Source organism: Erythrolamprus reginae, chromosome 8 (genome assembly GCF_031021105.1).
Source record: "Erythrolamprus reginae isolate rEryReg1 chromosome 8, rEryReg1.hap1, whole genome shotgun sequence".
Lineage (NCBI taxonomy): Eukaryota > Metazoa > Chordata > Lepidosauria > Squamata > Dipsadidae > Erythrolamprus > Erythrolamprus reginae.
In genome coordinates this window covers 18,132,168-18,153,439 of record NC_091957.1, presented here as the reverse complement: position 1 = coordinate 18,153,439, position 21,272 = coordinate 18,132,168, and the positions used below count along the sequence as shown (strand labels likewise).

The 21,272-nt window shown below is 43.2% G+C and overlaps 1 protein-coding gene across 4 annotated transcripts in view; it reads left to right on the top strand.

Moving 5' to 3' along the window:
• The first annotated feature begins 4,580 nt into the window (after nt 1–4,580).
• ARHGEF16 (Rho guanine nucleotide exchange factor 16) overlaps nt 4,581–21,272 on the top strand; it is a 32,516-nt gene continuing 15,824 nt past the window's right edge. Inside the window, exons 1-9 of one of the 4 annotated variants that reach the window (XM_070759100.1) lie at nt 4,581–4,916; nt 5,495–5,607; nt 10,699–10,804; nt 14,944–15,521; nt 15,769–15,820; nt 16,499–16,662; nt 18,371–18,427; nt 18,935–19,095; nt 20,576–20,728. In XM_070759100.1, the coding sequence (XP_070615201.1) occupies nt 14,961–15,521; nt 15,769–15,820; nt 16,499–16,662; nt 18,371–18,427; nt 18,935–19,095; nt 20,576–20,728 (1,148 nt within the window). In that variant the 5' untranslated portion in view covers nt 4,581–4,916; nt 5,495–5,607; nt 10,699–10,804; nt 14,944–14,960. Of the gene's footprint in view, nt 4,917–5,494; nt 5,608–6,514; nt 6,788–10,698; nt 10,805–14,943; nt 15,522–15,768; nt 15,821–16,498; nt 16,663–18,370; nt 18,428–18,934; nt 19,096–20,575; nt 20,729–21,272 lie in introns of those variants that run through there. The other 3 variants (XM_070759101.1, XM_070759099.1, XM_070759098.1) reach the window with 3 other exon arrangements.

Here is a 21,272-nt window from a genome sequence, read left to right as displayed (position 1 = left end):
TTGTTGTGTCGTCATCTATATTGGCAGTCCTCACTTAGTGGCCCACTCACTTAGCAACTCGTACAATCCCGAAAACTACTTATGACCCAGTTCTGGGGTATCATCAGCTGGACACGCATACCAACACACCACTGCTGTTCTGACCCAACGCCCCAAACACGACAAACCCTCTATAGTTGAATCAACGATTGGTTCCTTTATTAGGAACCCTCTCGGCAGATCAAGGTTTAGCTTCAACTACGAATCCTAGTTGTCGCCCGGCCCGTTTTGTTGACTTTCTCGTCGGTTCCTTCATACAAAACCGCACGTGTGTTTGTGTGTGTTATCACCCTGGTTGCCTGTGGATTGATTTTGTCAACAACAGCAAAAAAAATAATAATTGTCGCACACTGATGCACATGGTTCTCAAGAATGACTGTCTGTGCCACAAACCTGGTTTATTCCAGGTTAGCGAACTTGGTTTCCTCCCCAATGGATCTTGAGAACTTTGTTTGCCAATTCTGAATTGCCTTTGAAAAACCACAGGTTGAGAAGATGAAACATTCCGAAATCAAAATTTGCGGGTTTGCATACACCAAGTCAGGAAAATGTTGTCATTTGATTACAACAACAATAATAATTGTTCTGCTGGCGTGTTTCAACTGCCCGTAATTACAGGGTAATTAGTCCAGGAAGACACACACCACACGATAAAAGGAAAACCCAAAAGTTTTTATAAACAGAAAAACAGAAACAGCTCCCTTTTTAAATGTCAAAGGGATTTTCTGGTACACAAAAGGCACAGGTTAAATGCAATCCAATTGCTCACCCAATAACTGGGAAATTGAGTCTAGAGAGTTCACACACAATCTTGAACAGCACAAAAACCACAATCTTGATGAAACAATGAATCAGATAAACTGCCATGAGGCTAAAACACCAGGCTGCACTTTTATCTGTAGCACTACAGCAGCCCCACCCAACCACAGGTGGCCTCATTTTCTCTTGTAATAATCCTTCAGTTGTTGTCTCCTATGCATCAATCTACGCATGCGTGGATATGTCATTAATTCTTGTTCAGAATCTAGGGATGATACAGATGATTGATCTCCTTCTGGGCTGTCTGCCAAACTCCACTCTTCTCTGTCACTCACGCTTCCTTAGTCAGAGGAGGCTTCATCGGCAGATTCCATCCGGAGCAAAACAGGCCTGCAGCATGTGGATGTTTCCCCAACATCCACCTGCACATTCCTTGGGGCAGGCACTGGGCCAGAGCTAACCACAACAAATAATAATGCATAATAATAAGTGGCAATCACATACTGTATCAGAAATTAATATTTTCTTATTCCTCCACTCCCCACCATCTAAACTTCCTGAAATATAATCTCTTTTTTTCTCCCGTCAATAATGGGCAGCAGAGAGAGACTTTAAAGAGATTTTAGGAGAAAGAGACTTTAAAAGAATTAAAAATAGCAAATGAGGTGGAATTAGGGAATTGCTTCAAGAAATCTTCCCGAAATTTAAAGTCCTTGCCTTTAAATTAATCTTCAAGCAATTCATCTCATAGTTCATTTCATAGTTGCGGCTTTGACCAAATATTTTATAAGTTCTGGATTTCGACTTCCCAATATCTGAAGTAGTGTAAGTAGGATTTCCTGTCTAAGCAGGGGGTTGGACTAGAAGATCTCTAAGATCCCTTCCAATTCTGTTGTTATTGTTGTTTTATAAATAATCTTTATTGAATATTTACATTAAAAAAGAACATATAATATAGAATATAACAATAATATAAATTATACAAAAAGGGGAAAAGAGAAAAAGTTATAAATAAAGAAAATAACGTATGAAAATTAAAGAAGGGAATTAGATTGTTGTTGTTGTTGTTGTTGTTGTTGTTGTTATTATTATTATTATTATTATTATTATTATTATTATATGACCAATGGCCCAAAATTATGGAACTGATGGGCCTCTAAAGACACGGGAAGGATTTTGGCCCATCCCAAAAGCTATAACATACCAAATCAGAACTACCTTGATTGGCAGGCGGTCTCCCAAACCTTCCGCCATGCCTTCTCCAAAGCTGCATGGACATTTCACGCACCACCAATCACTCACCTTTCCACCCCCCACCCCCAGCCAGAAGAACCAAGTGAAACTCTACCCACCGTCATCTCCTGTTGATAGACTAGGGTTGACGTCCCTCAAAAACCACGTTTTGCTTCAGTGGTGGATTGCTACTGGTCCCCAAGAGGGCAGGGAATAGGGATTGCAAAAACGGGGGTGGTGCAGTGGTTAGAGCACAGGACTACAGGCTACTTGAGCTAACTGCTGGCTGTAGTTCAGCGGTTCGAATCTCACCACCGTCTCAAGGTTGACTCAGCCTTCCGTCCTTCTGAGCTGGGTCAAATGAGGACCCAGATTGTTGGGGGCAGTATGCTGATTATGTAAACCACATAGAGATAGCTGTGAAAGCACTATGAAGCGGCATGTAAGTCTAAATGCTATCCCTATTTTGTAATATCCTTCCGCTGTAATGCTACCAAGCTACGCCCACAGAACCGGTAGTTTAAAAAAAAAGGATTTCACCACTGGGTTCAATACAGAACCAAATCTCCCAAATTGGTTTTTGGAGCCAAATTTGAAAGCAGCTTCTGGATTGTCAGTCTTCAAAAGTTGACAGTACGCATCCCCCCCATCCCGAATCCTGGAGGGTTGATGATGATGATGATGATGATTGATGATGACTATTATTATTATTATTATTATTATTATTATTATTATTATTATTTTATTCACAAAAAACAGTAATACACAGCAAACAAGATTGATATGCTGGATTTCATATCACAATATCACAAGTCGAACACTTCCCAAGCGTCTAGGACTGTGTGATTTATTTATTTTTATATTATTATTATTATTATTATTATTATTATTATTATTATTATTATTATTATTATGTCAATACAACACAGCAAACGAGATCACTATGCTGGATTTCGTATTTCATCACAAGTCAGGCACTTCCAAAGCACCTAGGACTGCATGATGTAGCGGCGAATTATGTTTGCCGATCCCAGTAAAGCGGCCTTTTGCAATTGACAGATGGAGATTTTGTCAATTCCGATGGTTTTCAAATGTCCGCTGAGATCATTTGGCACTGCGCCCAGCGTGCCAAGTACCACTGGAACCACTTTCACTGGCTTATGCCAGAGTTGTTGCAGCTCGATTTTTAGATCTTCGTATTTCACTAATTTCTCTAGCTGCTTCTCCTCAATTCTGCTGTCCCCTGGGATTGCGATGTCGGTGATCCATACTTTCTTTTTCTCCACAATCAGGATGTCTGGTGTGTTATGCTTCAGAATTTGGTCAGTCTGAAGTCGGAAGTCCCACAGTAGTTTTGCTTGCTCATTTTCGACCACTTTTTCGGGCTTATGATCCCACCAGATTTGCCACTGGTAAATGGTAGTTCCGGCACAAGTTCCAGTTGATCATCTGTGCCACAGCATCATGCCTATGCTTATAGTCTGTGCGATCTTTTTGCAGCAGCTGAGTACAAAAAGATAATAATAATAATAATAATAATAATAATAATAATAATAATAATATTATTATTATTATTATTATTATTATTATTATTATTATTATTATTTTCTGCTAAGTGAAGTGAGCCAATTAGGGAAACCAGCGAGCTGCTAGTAAACTTAGCAACTTCCTGAAAAAGCACCAATTTTGAGGGCCTTGCCGTAGAATAGAAATGTAATTTCCCCCAATGCTACTATGGATTTATAGGTGAGAATTCATCATCACCTTTTAAGGACCCCATAATCCCTTGTATGGAGTAGAGTCTGGCCAACTGAATGGAGCCAGCAGAGTGTTTTTTACTGGCCATCTGCCCTTCCCTGTTGCCAATGAGGAGTTTTGTTTGGCAGCCATATTCTCGTTTGTGCCCAGAGAGAGAAATATCTGCCACTACCTAGGATTGAACTCACAACCATTGTGAGGCCAAAGCTCCACTCCTAGGCCACTGCACCCAATCCTTATGGATTTGCAGACAAGAATTGATGCCCAGTAAACGGGTTTTGCTCTTTTTTTCATGTATTTTTCCCCACAGCTGTGCCAAAATCAACATTAAAAGTGCAAACTAAAAAGCAAAAAGAAAAATCTGTGTTACATTTAACCGATGAATTCACTACTAATATTAAACAAGGTATTATCGTAAGGGATCACCTGCCTCCTTTGATTGAAAGAAAATATTGCCTTTTCCAACATTCCTGACAACAATTCCTTAATATCTTGACCAAAAACACTTTTTTCTATTTCTTAATGCAATTATTTAATCCTCTCCGCCGTTCTTGGAGAAAATCAACTCCCAAAGCTTTGGTTTATAATTCAAGCTTGCATTAAACATCCTTTAAAGAAATAAATCTTACTTATAGATATTAATACATTATCCCCCCCCAAAAAAAAATATTTTAAACCATAAGCAAGCAACAGCAATCTTTTTACAGCATATCAAATATAAAATCCTTTACTGTACTGATATTTTTTTTCTTCTTCAGCAATTGGTAGCTTTGTCCAGCAGAGGGCGCCCCAGTTTTAAAGTTGGAAGTACCAGGAAGTTGGTTTTCTTCCCCTGCCCACCCCCCAAAATTACAAAAAAATACATTTTTGACGTTAGATGAAGATAGTTTTCACACTGCACGCTGTAGGGAAAGCCTGTTCTGAAGATTCCCGCTGCTTTTCTGGACGCGAAGGGGTCAGACTAGAAGACCTCCAAGGTCTTAATGGAAGTTCAGAAACTAACCACTTTCTAGCCATGATTGAAACCTAGCTTCACCCAAGTGGGGAAAAACAGGATTTCTTCAGCTCCCCCTGGCCAAGCAGCATCCGAAGAAAGTTCCTGGTGGAAAGAAGAATGGCGATTTTGGGTGAGTCTTGACGGTTCAATTTGGATACAGTGGTACCTCTACCTAAGAACCCCTCTACTTACGAACTTTTCTAGATAAGAACCGGGTGTTCAAGATTTTTTTGCCTCTTCTCAAGAACCATTTTCCAGTTACGAACTTGAGACTCCAAAACTGTAACCGGAAAAGGCAGGGAGAAGCCTCTGTGGGACCTCTCTAGGAATCTCCTGGGAGGAAACAGGGCCGGAAAAGATGGGGAGAAGCCTCTGTGGGACCTGTCTAGAAATCTCCTGGGAGGAAACAGGGCCAGAGAAGGCAAGGAGAAGCCTCTCTAGGAATCTCCTGGGAGGAAACAGGGCCAGAAAAGGCGGGGAGAAGCCTCTGTGGGGCCTCTCTAGGAATCTCCTGGGAGGAAACAGGGCCTCCACCCTCCCTGTGGTTTCCCCAATCGCACACATTATTTGCTTTTACATTGATTCCTATGGGAAAAATTGCTTCTTCTTACAAACATTTCTATTTAAGTACCTGGTCACGGAACAAATTAAGTTCATAAGTAGAGGTACCGGTGTATGTATGTTTGCTGTTCATTGAAATCTGTTTAGTTTCTAGTCCTCAGCGAGTTTACCTGGGATGAAACATCCATTGAATCCAGCGTGCCTTAAGATAGGATCTGTCCCTGGCCCCCAACACCACACGAGGAAGCGATGTTCAGCACGTAAGTCCAGATTGTTTAAGCAATTTCACGTTTAGCTTTAGTCCTCGACTTGCAACCAAGAATTGACGGTTGTTAAGTGAGGTGTGGCCCATTTTACCACCACCCTGCTGGCCACCCTTGTTACGCGAGTCAGTTAGTTCACACATATGACATGTTACGACGGTCATTAAGCGAATCCGAGCTCCCTGGTCACAAGAGGGGGTTTCCCTGTCTCCAAGACACTCTGACACCGTCATAAATAGGAGTTCTGTCACCAAGTGTTCTCGACCAGGGGAGCCCCAGGGGATGGGGGAGGGACGTTAAGTGGGAAAAGTGGTCACAAGTTATTGGGGGGGTTTCCAGTGGCGTTGTAACTTGGAAGGGTCACTAAGTGATCCGTTGTAAGTCGAGGATTATCTGCACAGGAAAAGCAAGCTGCCAAAGCCCATTTCCACAAGGCTGAGACCCGGAGAAGCCTTGGTCTGTCAGGGGTGGCCCCCAAAGTAGGAGGTAGGGCATAAATGGAGCCATTTACCCTCAACACACACAAACACACACACATACACACACACATACACACACACAGAGGCAGGATTTGGGCCTGGGGCAGCTGTTCACCCCACCCACATCCTTCCTTTGCCCTGTGTGTTTCCTAAACCGTCTGTTTCTCCACCTGGAGAAATCCATTCTCCACCTGGAGATCCATTTTGCACGTGGGGAGATCCATTCTGCACCTGAAAAGATCCATTCTCCACCTGGAGAGATCCATTCCCCACCTGGCCAGATCCATTCTCCACCTGGAGAGATCCATTCCCCACTTCACAGATCCTTCTCTACTTGGAGAGATCTATTCACCACGTCCAGTGATTAATTCTGCACCTGGGCAGATCTATTCTCCACCTGCAGAGCTCCATTCTCTCCCTCTCCCATTCTGAACCTGCAGAGATCCATTCAACTACCGGCGGGGCGGAGGTAGGGAGAGAGAGGATTTACCCGGATCTCCAGCTCCCCAGCGGCTCCTCGCCGCCCCGCCCAGACGCGGGGGGGGGGGGAAGAAGGGCGAGGCGCAGGGACAGGTGCGCTCCGAGGTCGCCTCCCCTCCGGGCGGAGCGCTCCGCGCAAACCTGCGCCGGGCTCGCCCTGCGCGCTTCCGGGGCTCGCGCGCTGGCTTCCCACCCGGGGACCCAAAGGGAAGCAGCAGGTGAGCCGCCGGGCGCGTTTGGAGAGGGGCGCACGGGTGGGGGAGGCGCGTAGGAGAACACGTGTGGGGGGGGTTTTCTCCAGATGTTGATTTTGGGGGAGGGGGGACTCCTTCCTCTGCCCCTCCCCCCTCTGTTCCAGGAGGCTCCCGAGGGGGTGTTCAGGATGGAGAGGGAGGAGGAACATTGGCGCCTGGGACGCGCGCAAAGTTTTGGAGACCACCGGCCACTTGGATAGGGCGCGCGACACGTGGAGAGCTCTCCGTTAGCCTCGCTTGGCTGCCCCCCTCCCTTTGCTTCCTTCTTAAGAGAATTGGGGGGGGGCTCCGAGGTCCTTGGGCCCCCACTCACCCCAATTCCGTCCCAGGAGAAGTCTTGGTTCGGTGGATGTTTAAAGGATTCTCCTTTGCTTTGGCCGGAGAGAAATGGCGAAGAAATTCTCAACGCGACGCCTTGCCTCCAAGAAGTTATTCTTTATTCGACTTCTATGCCGCCCAATCCCGAAGGACTCAGTTACGAGTGCTCCCAACCTAGGAGGTTTTTTTTTAAGAGATTGGACAGCCCTATGGTGTCTGGAATGGACTTTAGCAAGGGGTTGGGCTAGACGACCTCCCCGGGTCCCTTCTAACCCTATTCTGATTGACTCATGTCGTTGGTGCAACACTGGAGGTTTCCAAGAAGAGATTGGACACCTTTTCGGTCTGAAATGGTCTCTAGGGTTTCCCACTTGAGCAGGGGATTGGGATAGATGACCTCTAGAGCAGTGTTTCCCAACCTTGGCAACTTGAAGATATCTGGATTTCAACTCCCAGAATTCCCCAGCCTGGAGAATTCTGGGAGTTGAAGTCCAAATATCTTCAAGTTGCCAAGGTTGGGAAACACTGCTCTAGAGGTTGGTTGGTTGGTTGGTTGGTTGGTTGGTTGGTTGGTTGGTTATTTATTTATTTATTTATTTATTTATTTATTTATTTATTTATTTATTGTTTTTATTTATTTATTTATTTATTTTATCTATCTATCTATCCATCTATCTATCTATTTATTAGATTTGTATGCCGCCCCTCTCTGTAGACTCGATATGATTGGGTTGTGTGATTATTTTAATGATAAGGGTTTTAGACAAAGTTTAGACTTGCCCACAAGGAAAGAAGGAAGCCTTATGAACCCAGAACATTAGCCGATGTGCCATGCCCCAACCTGCCTGTCTTGTTGCCCCACATCAACTTGGTGTCCCTCAAAAGCATCTAGGAAGGAATGCAGGTGGGGTCAACACAATACAGGCCCCAGCCCTGTGTCCCTGCAACACCTTTGGGCCCAACCCTGTCCAAGGCAAAAGTTTGCACCAGCGCCTCCTCTTCCAAGATATTGCCATCGAGGGTGTGAACGCTCGTCCCGTTTCGGTTCGTGCAAAGCAGAACTGCCCCTTTGCCTCTGCTTGGTTTGAAACCCTGCAATTGGCTTGCAGATTTAATTAATGCATAAATTAATAAATAATGCATAAATTAATAAATAAGAACAGGAATTAATGGCAGAAATTGTGGGATGGGAATTATAAACTTAACGTTGACTGCATGCAAAGAAAATGTATACAATGGTGTTTTATAGATGGCATTTTCTACCAGTATGATTGGCAAATATTATTATTATTATTATTATTATTATTATTTATTATTATTAGATTTGTATGCCGCCCCTTTCCATAGACTCGGATGTTATGTCTGCTAAGCGTTGGAAATGTAATCGGGCACCGGATTTGTATTATCACATGTGGTGGACATGCCCTAAAGTGGGGGGGGAAATTGAACCAAAAAGAAATAGTAAAGTTACACATAGATGTAAAGCCAGAGATATTTCTGTTGAGTATCTTACCAGAAAAGTATAATAAAGGGAATGCATATTTAATGTGACTGCAGCTAGAATTGTATTTGCACAACATTTGCCCAGATGAAAATGTTATTAAAAAATATTAGAATGTGCAGACATGGATAGACTAAGGTTTAAAATGAAGGAGATAGAAGAAATCTAAAAAAAATTAAAATGGGATTTCTTTTATCAATGGCTAAGCAACAGAGACAGACGTTAGAAACTTAAAAGCATAAGGAAATGATTAAATACGGTACCTTGAAGATTTACGAAAATGGATAAGAAAATATTATGTGATTATTAATGTTTAGAACAGAATAGAATAGAATTCTTTATTGGCCAAGTGTGATTGGACACACAAGGAATTTGTCTTGGTGCACAAGCTCTCTGTGTACATAAAAGAAAATACAATTTGTCAAGAATCATGAAGTACAACACTTAATGATTGTCATAGGGGTCAAATAAGCAATGAAAAAACAATATTAATAAAAATCTTAGGATACAAGCAACAAGTTACAGTCATACGGTCCTAAGTGGGAGGAAAAGGATGATAGGAATGATGAGAAAAAACTAGTAGAACTAGAAGTGCAGACTTAGTTGTGAATATTTTTGAATTACTATTTTTGAATAGTACTCAGACAACGCACTTTTTATATACACATTGAATTTTTATGTTTGATAATATATTTTTTTTAAAACGAAGAAGGATGGGAGACCACCAGGAGATAACTTCGACCTGGAAGTTGAAAATTATCCTGGAAAAAGGATACAGTTATATTGTCAGCAAGGAAGCTAGCTAGATCTGCAATTGGCAAGAATCTTGGTCTCCTCTTTTGGGGTTAGCATCCAACTACTGGCCGTACTTAATAGAGTAGAAAATGAATATTTGAAATTATTTTGCACAGAGAACGGACAAGGGCGGTGTCACTCCACAGTCCCTTTGTCATTTAACATCCTGGACACAAACTGTTTCAACTCCTACCCTCAAAACATCACTACAGAGCACTGCACACCAAGACAACTAGACACAAGAACAGTTTTTTTCCGAACACCATCACTCTACTAAACAAATAATTTCCTCAACACTGTCAGACTTTCTACTAAATCTGCACTTCTATTCTACTAGTTTTTCTCATCATTCCTATCAACCATTTCCTCCCATGTTGACTGTATGACTGTAACTTGTTGCTTATATCCTAAGATTTTTATTAATATTGCTTCTTCACTGTTTATTTGACCCCTATGACAATCATTAAGTGTCGTACCACATGATTCTTGACAAATGTATATTTTATTTTATGTACGCTGAGAGCATATGCACCAAGACAAATTCCTTGTGTGTCCAATCACACTTGGCCAATAAAATTCTATTCTATTCTATTCTAACTCGGCGTTTCTCAAACTCGGACACATAAAAACAGATGGACTTCAATTCCCAGAATTCATGCCTGGAAGCTTTCGAGAAGAGACTTGAAATAGCCCTCGGTCAGAAATGGTCTAAGGGTTGGACTAGATGACCTCCAAGGTCCCTTCCAACTCTTGTTATTCTAATTCTGGAGAAACTTTGGCATTACTACAACGTGCAGATTTTTCCGCCTTGTCACCCAAGCTCCGGTTTCCAATCTCGCCGGGCTTCGAAAGGGGAAGGAAAAAAAAATGTTCAGGGTGGTGCCTGGGGTGTGCAGAATCACAAATTGCACAACCATTGTGCAGGAAGACTCGTCCCTAAATCGACTCGTGGGAGCTCCTGCAGCTGGGCCTCGCCCCCCACATCCACCCACCCGAAGCCAGCCCAACGCTTTCCAAAAAAGGGCTCGGCCGATGCCGGATAATCTCTTGTAAACAATGTTGGGTTGTTACACAGAGAGAGAGAGAAAGAGAAAGAGACGCACCCTGCAAATTTGGAGTTGAGATGGCAGTTTGTGTGCCTTGTTTTCCTCTGCACTTAATTTAATTCCTCCGGTCTGCTTGGGGCTGTTTTGGGGAAGGATTTTCTCACTTTTTTTAAATTTTATTTTATTTTGGGGCTGGCCTGCATCCTTGACCCCAGCTGTGAAATGAATGGGCATCCTTCCCAAGTCGGCTTTCCACTGCCACTCGGTCCAATTTCCAGCCTTCCAGGGATGACAAAAACACCGAGGCGCCGAGTTTGAATGGTAAATATGCTTAAAATTCAGATTATTATTACAGTGTTCCTTCGATTTTCGCGGGTCCAAACTTCGCGAATAGCCTATACCAGTGATTCCCAACCTTGGCAACTTGGAGATATTTGGACTTCAACTCCCAGAATCCCCCAGCCAGCGAATGCTGGCTGGGGAATTCTGGGAGTTGAAGTCCAAATATCTTCAAGTTGCCAAGGTTCAGAAACACTGGCCTGTACTACAGTTTTTCAAAAAATATTAATTAAAAAATACTTCTCGGGTTTTTTTCTATACCACGGTTTTTCCCGCCTGATGATGTCATACGTCATCGCCAAACTAATAATTTTTGAAAGTAAATAACCAAAAAAAAATTATTGTTAATAAATAATTATGTTTATAAATATCAGGATCACAAAGTGTCTTATTCAATGGTGAGTACCAGTAATAATGGTGAGTAACTGGTTGTTAAGGGAATGGGAAATGGTAATTTAGGGTTTTAAAGTGTTGTGAGACTGTTCATAGCCAAAAATAGTTTTTTTACTTCTGCATCTCTACTTCGTGGAAATTTGACTTTCGCGGGCGGTCTCGGAACGCATCCCCCGCGAAAATCGAGGGAACACTGTGTTGTTGTTATTATTGTTTATTTATTATTATTTATTTATTAATTTGACTTCTATGCCGCCCAATCCCGAAGGACTCAGATCAGCTTACAACAATAAAAGAATTACAGAAACAATAGAAGACGTCAAAAATATGTCAAAATCTCTAAAAACATAATAAATAATAATAAAGTGGACATAACAACATGCATACACACCAATCCAACTCATTCATATATATGGGCAGGGACGTTATTATTATTATTATTACTATTATTATTATTAGTAGTAGTACAGTGATCTCCCGAGTTTCGCGATCCCGATCATTGCGAATCGCTATATCGCGATTTTTCCACCCGATGATGTCACTCCCTTCCTTTCTCATCTTTCTTTCTCTCTCTCTTTCTCTATCTTGCTTCTTCCTCTCTCACACTCTCTTCCTCCCTCTCTCATCTCTTTCTTTCCTTCTCTCTCTTTCTCTATCTCTCCCCCTCTTGCTCTCGAGCGGCAAGCGAGCAGCCGGGCGAGCGGGTGACGGGCAAGCGGCAAGCGAGCAGGCGGGCGGGCGAACGGGCAAGCGGCAAGCGAGCAGGCGGGCGGGCGAACGGGCAAGCGGCAAGCGAGCAGGCGGGCGGGCGAACGGGCAAGCGGCGGGCAGGCGGGCGGGCAAGCGAGCGGCCGGGCAAGCGGGTGACGGGCAAGCGGCAAGCGATCTTGGGGTTTCCCCTTTGCCTGCTCGGCGGGAAGACTGGGGAAGGTTCCTTCGGCCGCCCAATAGCTGATCTGCTCCGCAGCCTGGGCAACGGGGAAACCCCATCTTTGGCTCCTCGCTGCTGCCGCGCTGCGTAGCAGATCAGCTGTTGGGTGGCCGAAGGAACCTTCCCCGGTCTTCCCCGCCGCCCACATGCAAACTCCACCATCTGCGCATGTGCGGCCATGGAAAAAGGGGCGCGCATGCGCAGATGGTGTTTTTACTTCCGCACCACTACATCCTGAATTATCGATTATTGCGAGGGGTCTTGGAACGAAACCCTCGCGATAAACCCACCGCCGCCACTGGGATGCCCCACCTATGGACTTCCGTTGCCAGCAAAGCACCCGTTTTTGCACTGCTGGGATTTCCCTGAGGCTCCCTTCCATGGGAAACCCCACCTCCGGACTTCCGTGTTTTTGTGATGCTGCAGGGGAATCCCAGCAGGGGAATCCAGCAGCACAAAAAGGGGCGTTTCGCTGGCAAAGGAAGTCCGGAGGTGGGGTTTCCCATAGAGGGGAGCCTCTGTCTCTTTCTTTGTGTCTTTATGTGTCTCTCTTTCTCTCTCTCTTTCTCTGTGTGTTTCTCTCTCCCCGTGTCTGTGTGTGTGTGTTTCATTCTCTTTCTCTCTGTCTCTTTCTGAGTTTCTTTCTGTCTTTGTGTGTTTCTCGCTCTCTTTTTTTCTCTCTCCCTGTGTCTCTTTTCCCTCTGTCTTTCTGTGTGTCTCTCTCTTTTTCTCTGTCTCTTTCTCTTTCTTTCTCTCTCTCTCTCACGCACACACACACACACACACACACAGTGAAAATCCTTTGCAGTCTTTTTCCAGCCCTAGGAAAAACTTTTCCTCCCTTAAAAACGCTTGGTGTGTGTGTGTGTTGTTTATTTTAATTTAAATCTCTTTTTCCTGGAGACACTATGGCTTAAGGGCCTTCAATTCTAGACGTGGTGTTTTGTTTTAGTTCTTAGTAAGCTTTCAAGTTGGCTGTTTCACCGATCAGCTTATTCATCATCGTTTTTATTCGCTCCAAAGGTGGCGCACGTGTGTGGGACTGTGTATGTGTGGGTGTACAGCCGGTCATTTAGTCACCGTTCAAAGTTGCAACGGTACTTTTAAAAAGTGAGTTAGCAGGCCTTATTCTGAAAAATGAACTTTACCGGCTTGGGGGGTGGGGGTGGGGGAGAGAGAAAGAGCCTTCAGTATCTGAGCTGGGCTTGCTTACAAGTGACCTTTGGAAAAGTGGCAGGACCGGTCGGACTCGCTTCTGGGTTCCCGTGGGTGTGCAAGAGAGCGTGTGCACACCGGTGCCAAGAAAAGTTAGCTCTCTTCCTCCTCCTCCCTCCTGTCTCCCAAGTCCAGCTTTCAAGATCCGGTCTGGAAATCTTGCTCCAAATTCTCCTTTTTTTTTTTCAATGTCAGTTTCCGAACACTGACCTGCATTGGTCTGTTTCCAAGGCCTGCACTTTCTTTGATGCCACGGCATAAACCTTTTTTTTTTAAATTTGTATGTATATTTTTTTTTAAATGTATATTTCTCTCTCTCCCCTCCTCTCTCTCTCACAACCATCTTTCTATCTATTATCTCTCATCTATTTTATCTATTATCTATCCATCAATCAATCTATCTTTCCAATCTATCATCTGTCTTATCATCGATCTGTCTATATTATCCATCTGTCCACTCATCTGTCCAATCTATCTATGTATCTAATCTATCTTATTTATCCATCCGTCCATCTGTCCGTCTGTCTGTCAGTCTATCTAATCTATTTCTAATCATCATCTATCTCTATAGTTATCTCTACCTACCTACCTACCTACCTATCTATCATTATCTATCTCTATCTCTATCTATTTAATCTATTTCTATCATCTATCATCATCTATCTATCTATCATTTATCATTATTTATCTCTATACTGTAGTTATCTATCTATCCATCCATCTATGTATTTATCCATGTCTGTCTGTCTGTCTATTTCTAATCATCATCTATCTCTAAAGTTATCTATCTATATCTATCATCTATCATTATCTATCTCTATAGTTATCTCTATCTATCTATCTATCTATCTATCTATTCTATCTATCTATCTATCTATCTAATCTTTTTCTATCATCTATTATCATCTATCTATCTCTATAGTTACCTATCCATCCATCATCTCTCTCTCCATCTCTTTCTTTCTCTCTCTCTCTCTCTCCCTCTCTCTCTCTCTCCCTCTCTCTCTCCCTCTCTCTCCCTCCCTCTCTCTCTCTCTGCCTATTCATTTAGTGACCGTTTGGAGTTATTCGGGGACTTGGCAACTGCTTCCACTTTGTGACAGTTGCTGTATCCCAGGGCTGCCTGATCCCCTTTTGCGACCTTCTGACAAAACCAGTGGAGAAGCCCGTTTCATTTAACAACCGTGTGATTCACTTAACAGCCAGAAAAAGGCCGTAGAATGGGAGAAAACGTTCCTTAACAAATGCTTCGCTTAACAGCAGACATTTGGGACCCAATTCCGGCAATAGGCCGAGCACTACTTGTAGCCTGCTCACAATGTCTGTGTTGTCTTTGATACCCTAAACCAGGGGTAGGCAAAGTTGGCTCTTCCATGACATGCGGACTTCAACTCCCAGAATTCCTGAGCTGGCATGATTTTCTGGGAGTTGAAGTCCACGTCTCATAGAAGAGCCAACTTTGCCTACCCCTGCCCTAAACCAGTCCCACTTCATTGTGGTTATTTATTATTTGTACATACGAACTCCTTTCGTACTCTTGACTAAACCACGGTTTACCTCTCTTTTCTTCCTATCCTCCTAGGGCGTTTCCAGTTCAAGATGGCCCAACGTCATTCGACCGGCCTTCTGGGGGACAAAGGCCTTCTCTTGGACCCTCAACCCCTCAGCAACAACGGCATGTCTCCGTGTGACAAAAGCCCCTCTGTGACCTCCTTGGAGGATGCCAGCCCTCTGGCTGAGTCCTCCCCCGTGTTCCCCAATCCGCGGCGCATTGTCCTGAGCACTGAGAGCCCGGCGGCCCTCAAGGTGGGCACCCAACAACTCATCCCCAGGTGCTTAGCGGAAGAGGCCAAGTCCAAGCTTCCCGCCCGGCCTCAGAGCTTCTCCGATGGGTCGGCACGGGGCAGAGACAGGGTCCGGCACGACCCCAAGCGCTTGTCGGCTCCCAGCTTCTCCCTCGAGGACGAAGCGGAGGACGAGTTGGACGATGCGAGTGAGGGGACCCTGAAACGCAACCTGCGTAGCATGTCCTACCGGGCGGCCATGAAGGGCTTGAGGAACGGCGGAGAACCGGAGCCCCTCGCCACTATGGGGAGTCTGAAGCCCGTGTTGGAAGACGCCAAGGCCCCCCAACCTGTCCAGGTTCCTGCGAGGAACAAGGTAACGCTAAAAGGACCCCCTCCCCAAATTGGGCTCATCTATCCGCATCCATTCCTCTTGAAGGCCCACCTCCGAGCGATTCTTGAAGGCATCTCCCATGCTTGACATTCAACCGAACAGTCCGTTTATTGACTGTTCAAAGTTGCGACGGCCTTGAAAACAGGGAGTTGCGGTCTTCTCTCGCACTTACAACTGTTGCGCCGCCATTCCCTATTGGTTATGTGATCAGTCTTCTTCTTCCCCGTAGCGAACGTTGGCACGCAAGCGCCTGCAGCATCACGGTGGTTCATTCAAAGACGGTGAGTCCTGCACTGGTTGCGACCCTTCCTTCCTTCCTTCCTTCTCTGTTATTTTCTAAGGACCCATCAATTTTTTTATTCTATATTCTCTTACCCACTCCCTTCCTTCCTTCTCCTCTATTCTCCAAGGACCCTTCCAACTAGTTTATTCTGTATTTCCTCCCTCCCTCCCTTCTTCCTTCCTTCTTTTTGTTATTTTCTAAGGACTATTCTATATTCTCTTACTCACTCACTCACTCCCTTCCTTCCCTCCCTCCCTCCCTCCCTCCTTCCTTCCTTTTTATTTTCTAAGAACTTTTTTATTCTATATTCCCTCCCTCCCTTCCTTCCTTCCTTCCCTGCTATTCCATAAGGACCCTTCCAACTCTTTTATTCTGTATTTCCTCCACAAACAAACAAACAAATAAGTGAATGAATGAATGAAATAAATAAATAAATAAATTATATATTCAAGAAGACTTGGAATGGTAAGAGGGTTTCCTGCTTCAGGGGGGTGGGGTGTTAGACTAGATGACCCTTGAGGTCCCTTCCAATTCTTGTTATTCTGTGATTTCAACCAAGATTTGGCCCCAGGGCTTGTGGGTTGGCACTCTGATTCACCAAATAAATTCTTGACCCACAAAACGGAGAATTCAGAGCTCCCCCTTTGATCCATCTCTCTTGTCCGTCCCTCGCAAGATCCCCGGTTGTACCAAGAGATCCGAGAAAAGGGCCTCAATACCAGCAGCCACGAGTCGGACGATGACCTCCTTGACCTTGACGCCATTCCTGAAGAACAGCCACCCACCATTGTGGTGAAAACCTACCGTCCGGCTCACGTCACCTGGAGCCAACAGCCCGAGGTAGGGAAGGGGGAGGTGGACGACATGGTTAGGGGGAACCTTCTCTCCCGGTTTTTCCTTACTCTGTCGGGGTGCGGAGGCTGCCCAGATCCAGGTGAGAGAGGTCCATTAGCGGTCGTAAGTCTCCCTTCCATTCAACCCCAAGGATGCCCATCTCTAAAGTCTACATTTTCTAAATTCTAAATTCTCTAAATTCCAAATTCACTAAATTCTAAATGCACTAAATTCTGAATTCTCCAAATTCTAAATTCTTTACATTCTAAATTCTCTAAATTCTGAATTCCCTAAATTCAAAATACTCTAAATTCAAAATTCTTTACATTTTAAATTCTCTGAATTCTAAATACTGTAAATTCTAAGTTCTCTAAATTCCAGTCTCTATCTAAATTCTCTAAATTCCATGTTCACTAAATTCTGAATTCTATAAATTCTAAATACTCTAAATTCTTTACATTCTAAATTATCTAAATTCTAAGTTCTCTAAATTCTAAATTTCTAAATTATAAATCCTCTAAATCTCTAAATTCCAGATTCTGAATTCCCTAAATTCAAAATAAATTCTAAATTCTTTACGTTCTTAATTCTCTAAATTCCAAATTCTCTAAATTCTAAATTCTCTAAATTCTAAATTCTCTAAATTCCATATTCACTAAATTCTAAATTCTCTAAATTCTAGTCATTAAATTCTGAATTCTCTAAATTCAATACTCTAAATTCTAAATTCTTTACATTCTAAATTCTCTAAATTCTAAAACTCTCTAAATTCAAATTGCACTAAATTCTAAATTCTTTATGTTCTAAATTCTCTAAATTCCAAATTCTCTAAATTCCAAATTCTCTAAATTCTAAAGTCACTAAATTCCAGACTCTCTATATGAGAGAAATTTTATAAGGTTGAAGTATCGACTCGGCAAACGTCCGCCTGTCTTTGGAGTACAGCAAAGGTGCAAAGGGCAGCTGAAATGCAGAGGGAACACACACAGACACACACACACACACACACACAAAAGACGCAGTGGATTTCTCTTAAGCCGCCAACCTGCCTTTCCAAAGAAGAGAAAGAAAAACAGGTGGCACCGTCGCAAGGGGACTTTGCCCGTTGATCCACTGCCTGAATCAGCCGGAAGGAAATGCCACTTTTGCATTTTGTCCCAGTGTGTTGCAATAAGAAAGTTTGGAAATTCCCGGATGTGTGTGGCTGTGTAATTAAACACACACAGTGAGAGAGAGAGAGGTACATACGTGACTGTACATACGCCTCTGTTTTAGACACAGGCAATGGAACCCGATCGGGCTGCTCCCTGTTTCATGATTTCTCGTTCCATTTGTCTGGTTTCTCATGGAATAAAATAATCCTCTCTTCTTCTTTTTTGGTAAAGCAACCCAAAGCTTTTCCTTCCAACTCCCCTTCTCCCTAATTTTTTAGGAGGACTCAGGGGATATTAGTTTCAGTTTGGTGGAGATAATTTGCAAGAAGAGCAGAACATAGGAATGGAATGGAATAGGAACAGAATAGAAAATAGAATAGAATAGAAAAGAAAATAGAATAGAATAGAAAATAGGAATAGAATAGAAAATAGAAATAGAATAGAAAAGAAAAGAAAATAGAATAGAAAATAGAATAGAGAATAAAATAGAGAATAGAATAGACCCACAAAACAAGGAATTAGGATATCAGGAGAACCTTTCTCGAATTTGTCTTCTGCAGGTCTTGGAAACCGGCATCTTGGACCGGATATCGGCGGAAGAACGTAAGAGGCAAGAGGTGAGCGAAGGTGTGGACGGAGCACCCGTCTCTTTGGGAAACGGGGAAGTCTCCTTGAGAACCCCGAAGCATCTTCTGTGACCTTTTGTGCTCTTCAACCCAACTCAACGTTCAAAAGAAGAGAGGGAGAAGGCCTTGGACCACCTGAATCCCATTGGAATTGGGCAGCATAGAAGTCCAATTAAATGAAATCTGGTGGTCACCTGGACAGTCACACAAGGATCAAATTTGGGGGTGGGAGAAATATGGAGGAATTCTGAGAGTTGAAGTCCACCCATCTTAAAAATTGCTAAAGTTGAGAAACAATGTTGGGTTCCAATACAGCTTCTCAATAACTCTGATTTAACGATAATCGCTTCGTTCCAAAGACCAGCACAATTGCTGCTTCTATCTTGGACTTTGTCAGCCATGCAAACTAGCTTTCCTCTCCCAACGAACCTCAACAAACAGTCAACAAGCTATCATTCTGCCCACCTTCACCCTCCTCTCCCATCATCTCTCCATCAGGCCATCTTTGAGATCATTACCTCCGAGTACTCCTACCTCCATAGCTTGACCATCCTGGTGGAGCATTTTCTGAAATCGACCAGGTTAAGAGAGACCATGACCCAGATGGATCATCATCACCTCTTCTCCAACGTAGGGGACATCTTGGCGGTCAGCAAGAGGTCAGTTATAGAGGATGGGAAAGGTGACGTGGTAGAGTGGTCACTGTAATACTTTTTAAATTTTTTATTTCTACCTCTGTTATCCAATCCTGGATCAAAACAACTCCGATGTTTCATTTTGTGTCTTCCTTTTATCTTCAGTGTTATTCCATCCATTTCTGCACAGTCTAGTATTTTTTAAATTGTATTGTCTTAAGAGTAGTAGATCCTTGGAACAAACTTCCAGCAGACGTGGTTGGTAAATCCACAGTAACTGAATTTCAACATGCCTGGGATAAACATAGATCCATCCTAAGATAAAATACAAAAAATAGTATAAGGGCAGACTAGATGGATCGTGAGGTCTTTTTCTGCCGCCAGTCTTCTATGTTTCTATGTTTCTATCTTCTGTAGGGTTTCCTCATTCTTTCAATGTGGTTGTGTAAATATAATTCTTGCTGCTCTTAAAACATGTAATATCAAATATACTTTCCCTTTATCATATTTTTCTAGTATTATACCTAAAAAAATTAGTTTTGTCCTATAATCTATATACTGTCTTAATATTATTTTCTAAACATGTATGAATTTTTGTGTCCCCCCCCCTCTTTTTTTTTTGCTTTTGGTCACTTCCACCCTGTGTGATAATATGTGCCTGATATTCCTTCTAGGAATTTCATTAACGTTTTTTTCTAACCATATATGAATTTTCATCCTTTTTTTTTCTTTTGGACACTTCCACCACATGTGATAATATGACAGTCTCCAAATGGTCGAACAGTGTGGTCAGGCGGTAGGGAAAGCAAGTAGAATGCTTGGCTGCATAGCTAGAGGTGTAACAAGCAGGAAGAGGGAGGTTGTGATCCCGCTGTATAGAGCGCTGATGAGACCCCATTTGGAATGATACTGTGTCCAGTTCTGGAGACCTCACCTACAAAAAGAGATGGATGAAATTGAATAGGTCCAAAGATGGCTACAAAAATGGTGGAAGGTCTTAAGCATGAAACTTATCAAGAAAGACTTCATGAACTCAGTCTGTAGAGTCTGGAGGACAGAAGGGAAAGGGGGGACATGATCAAAACATTTAAATATGTTAAAGGGTTCAATAAGGTTGAGAAGGGAAGTGTTTTCAATACGAAAGTGAACACAAGAACAAGGGGCCACAATCTGAGGTTAGTTGGGGAAAAGATCAGAAGCCACGTGAGAAAATATTATTTCACTGAAAGAGTAGTAGATGCTTGGAACAAACTTCCAGCAGATATGGTTGGTCTGAACTGAATTTCAACATACCTGGGATAAACATAGATCCATCCTAAGATCAAACACAGGAAATAGCATAAGGGCAGACTAGATGGACCATGAGGTCATTTTCTGCCATCAATCTTCTATGTTTCTACATTTTTAATATGTGCCCGATATTCCTGCTAGGAATTTCATAGTAGAGTGGATGGTGGTGAGTCTCTCACAAGATGGTGGGGTTTTTGTTTGTGTGACTATCTAGCTTTTTTGAGGACTTGGAGAAGAGGCACCGGGAGAACGTGGTGATTACCGACATCAGCGATGTGGTGGAAGCGCATGCCTCCAAACACTTCCACCCCTACATCATCTACTGCTCCAACGAGGTCTACCAGCAAAGGACCCTCCAGAAACTCTTGTGAGTTTAAACCGAGACCCCTTTGGCTCTTTTCAAAAGCAAGGCCACAATTTTTACACCTGTTCCAAATCCCAATTTTGCAAGATGGAAAGACACAGTCTGGGTGGAAAGAGCAAGATGGGACAATTTAATTATTCAATAATGCTAAAATTCAGGGTGCTGGGGGCTTTGTTAAGAGCCAGGGTGGTGCAGTGGTTAGAGTGCAGCACTGCAGGCTCCTTCAGATCTCCACAGTCTCAAGGTTGACTCGGCCTTCCGTCCTTCCAAGGTGGGTCAAAGGAGGACCCAGATTGTTGGGGGCGAGAGGCTGATTCTGTACACCGCTTAGAGAGGGCTGGAAAAGCACTAGGAAGGGGGATATAAGTCTAAATGCTATTGCTATTTTTTTATTGTTGTTGTTGATGTTAAAAACCTGGAAAAGACATTCAAAATGTGAATCTCCATTATGGGCAGCCGTTTGTCCCGAATGGTCTAAGGGTCTCCTGTGTGAGGAGAAGGCTGGACTAGAAGACCTCCAAGTCCCCTCCAGCTTTATTCAGATGGA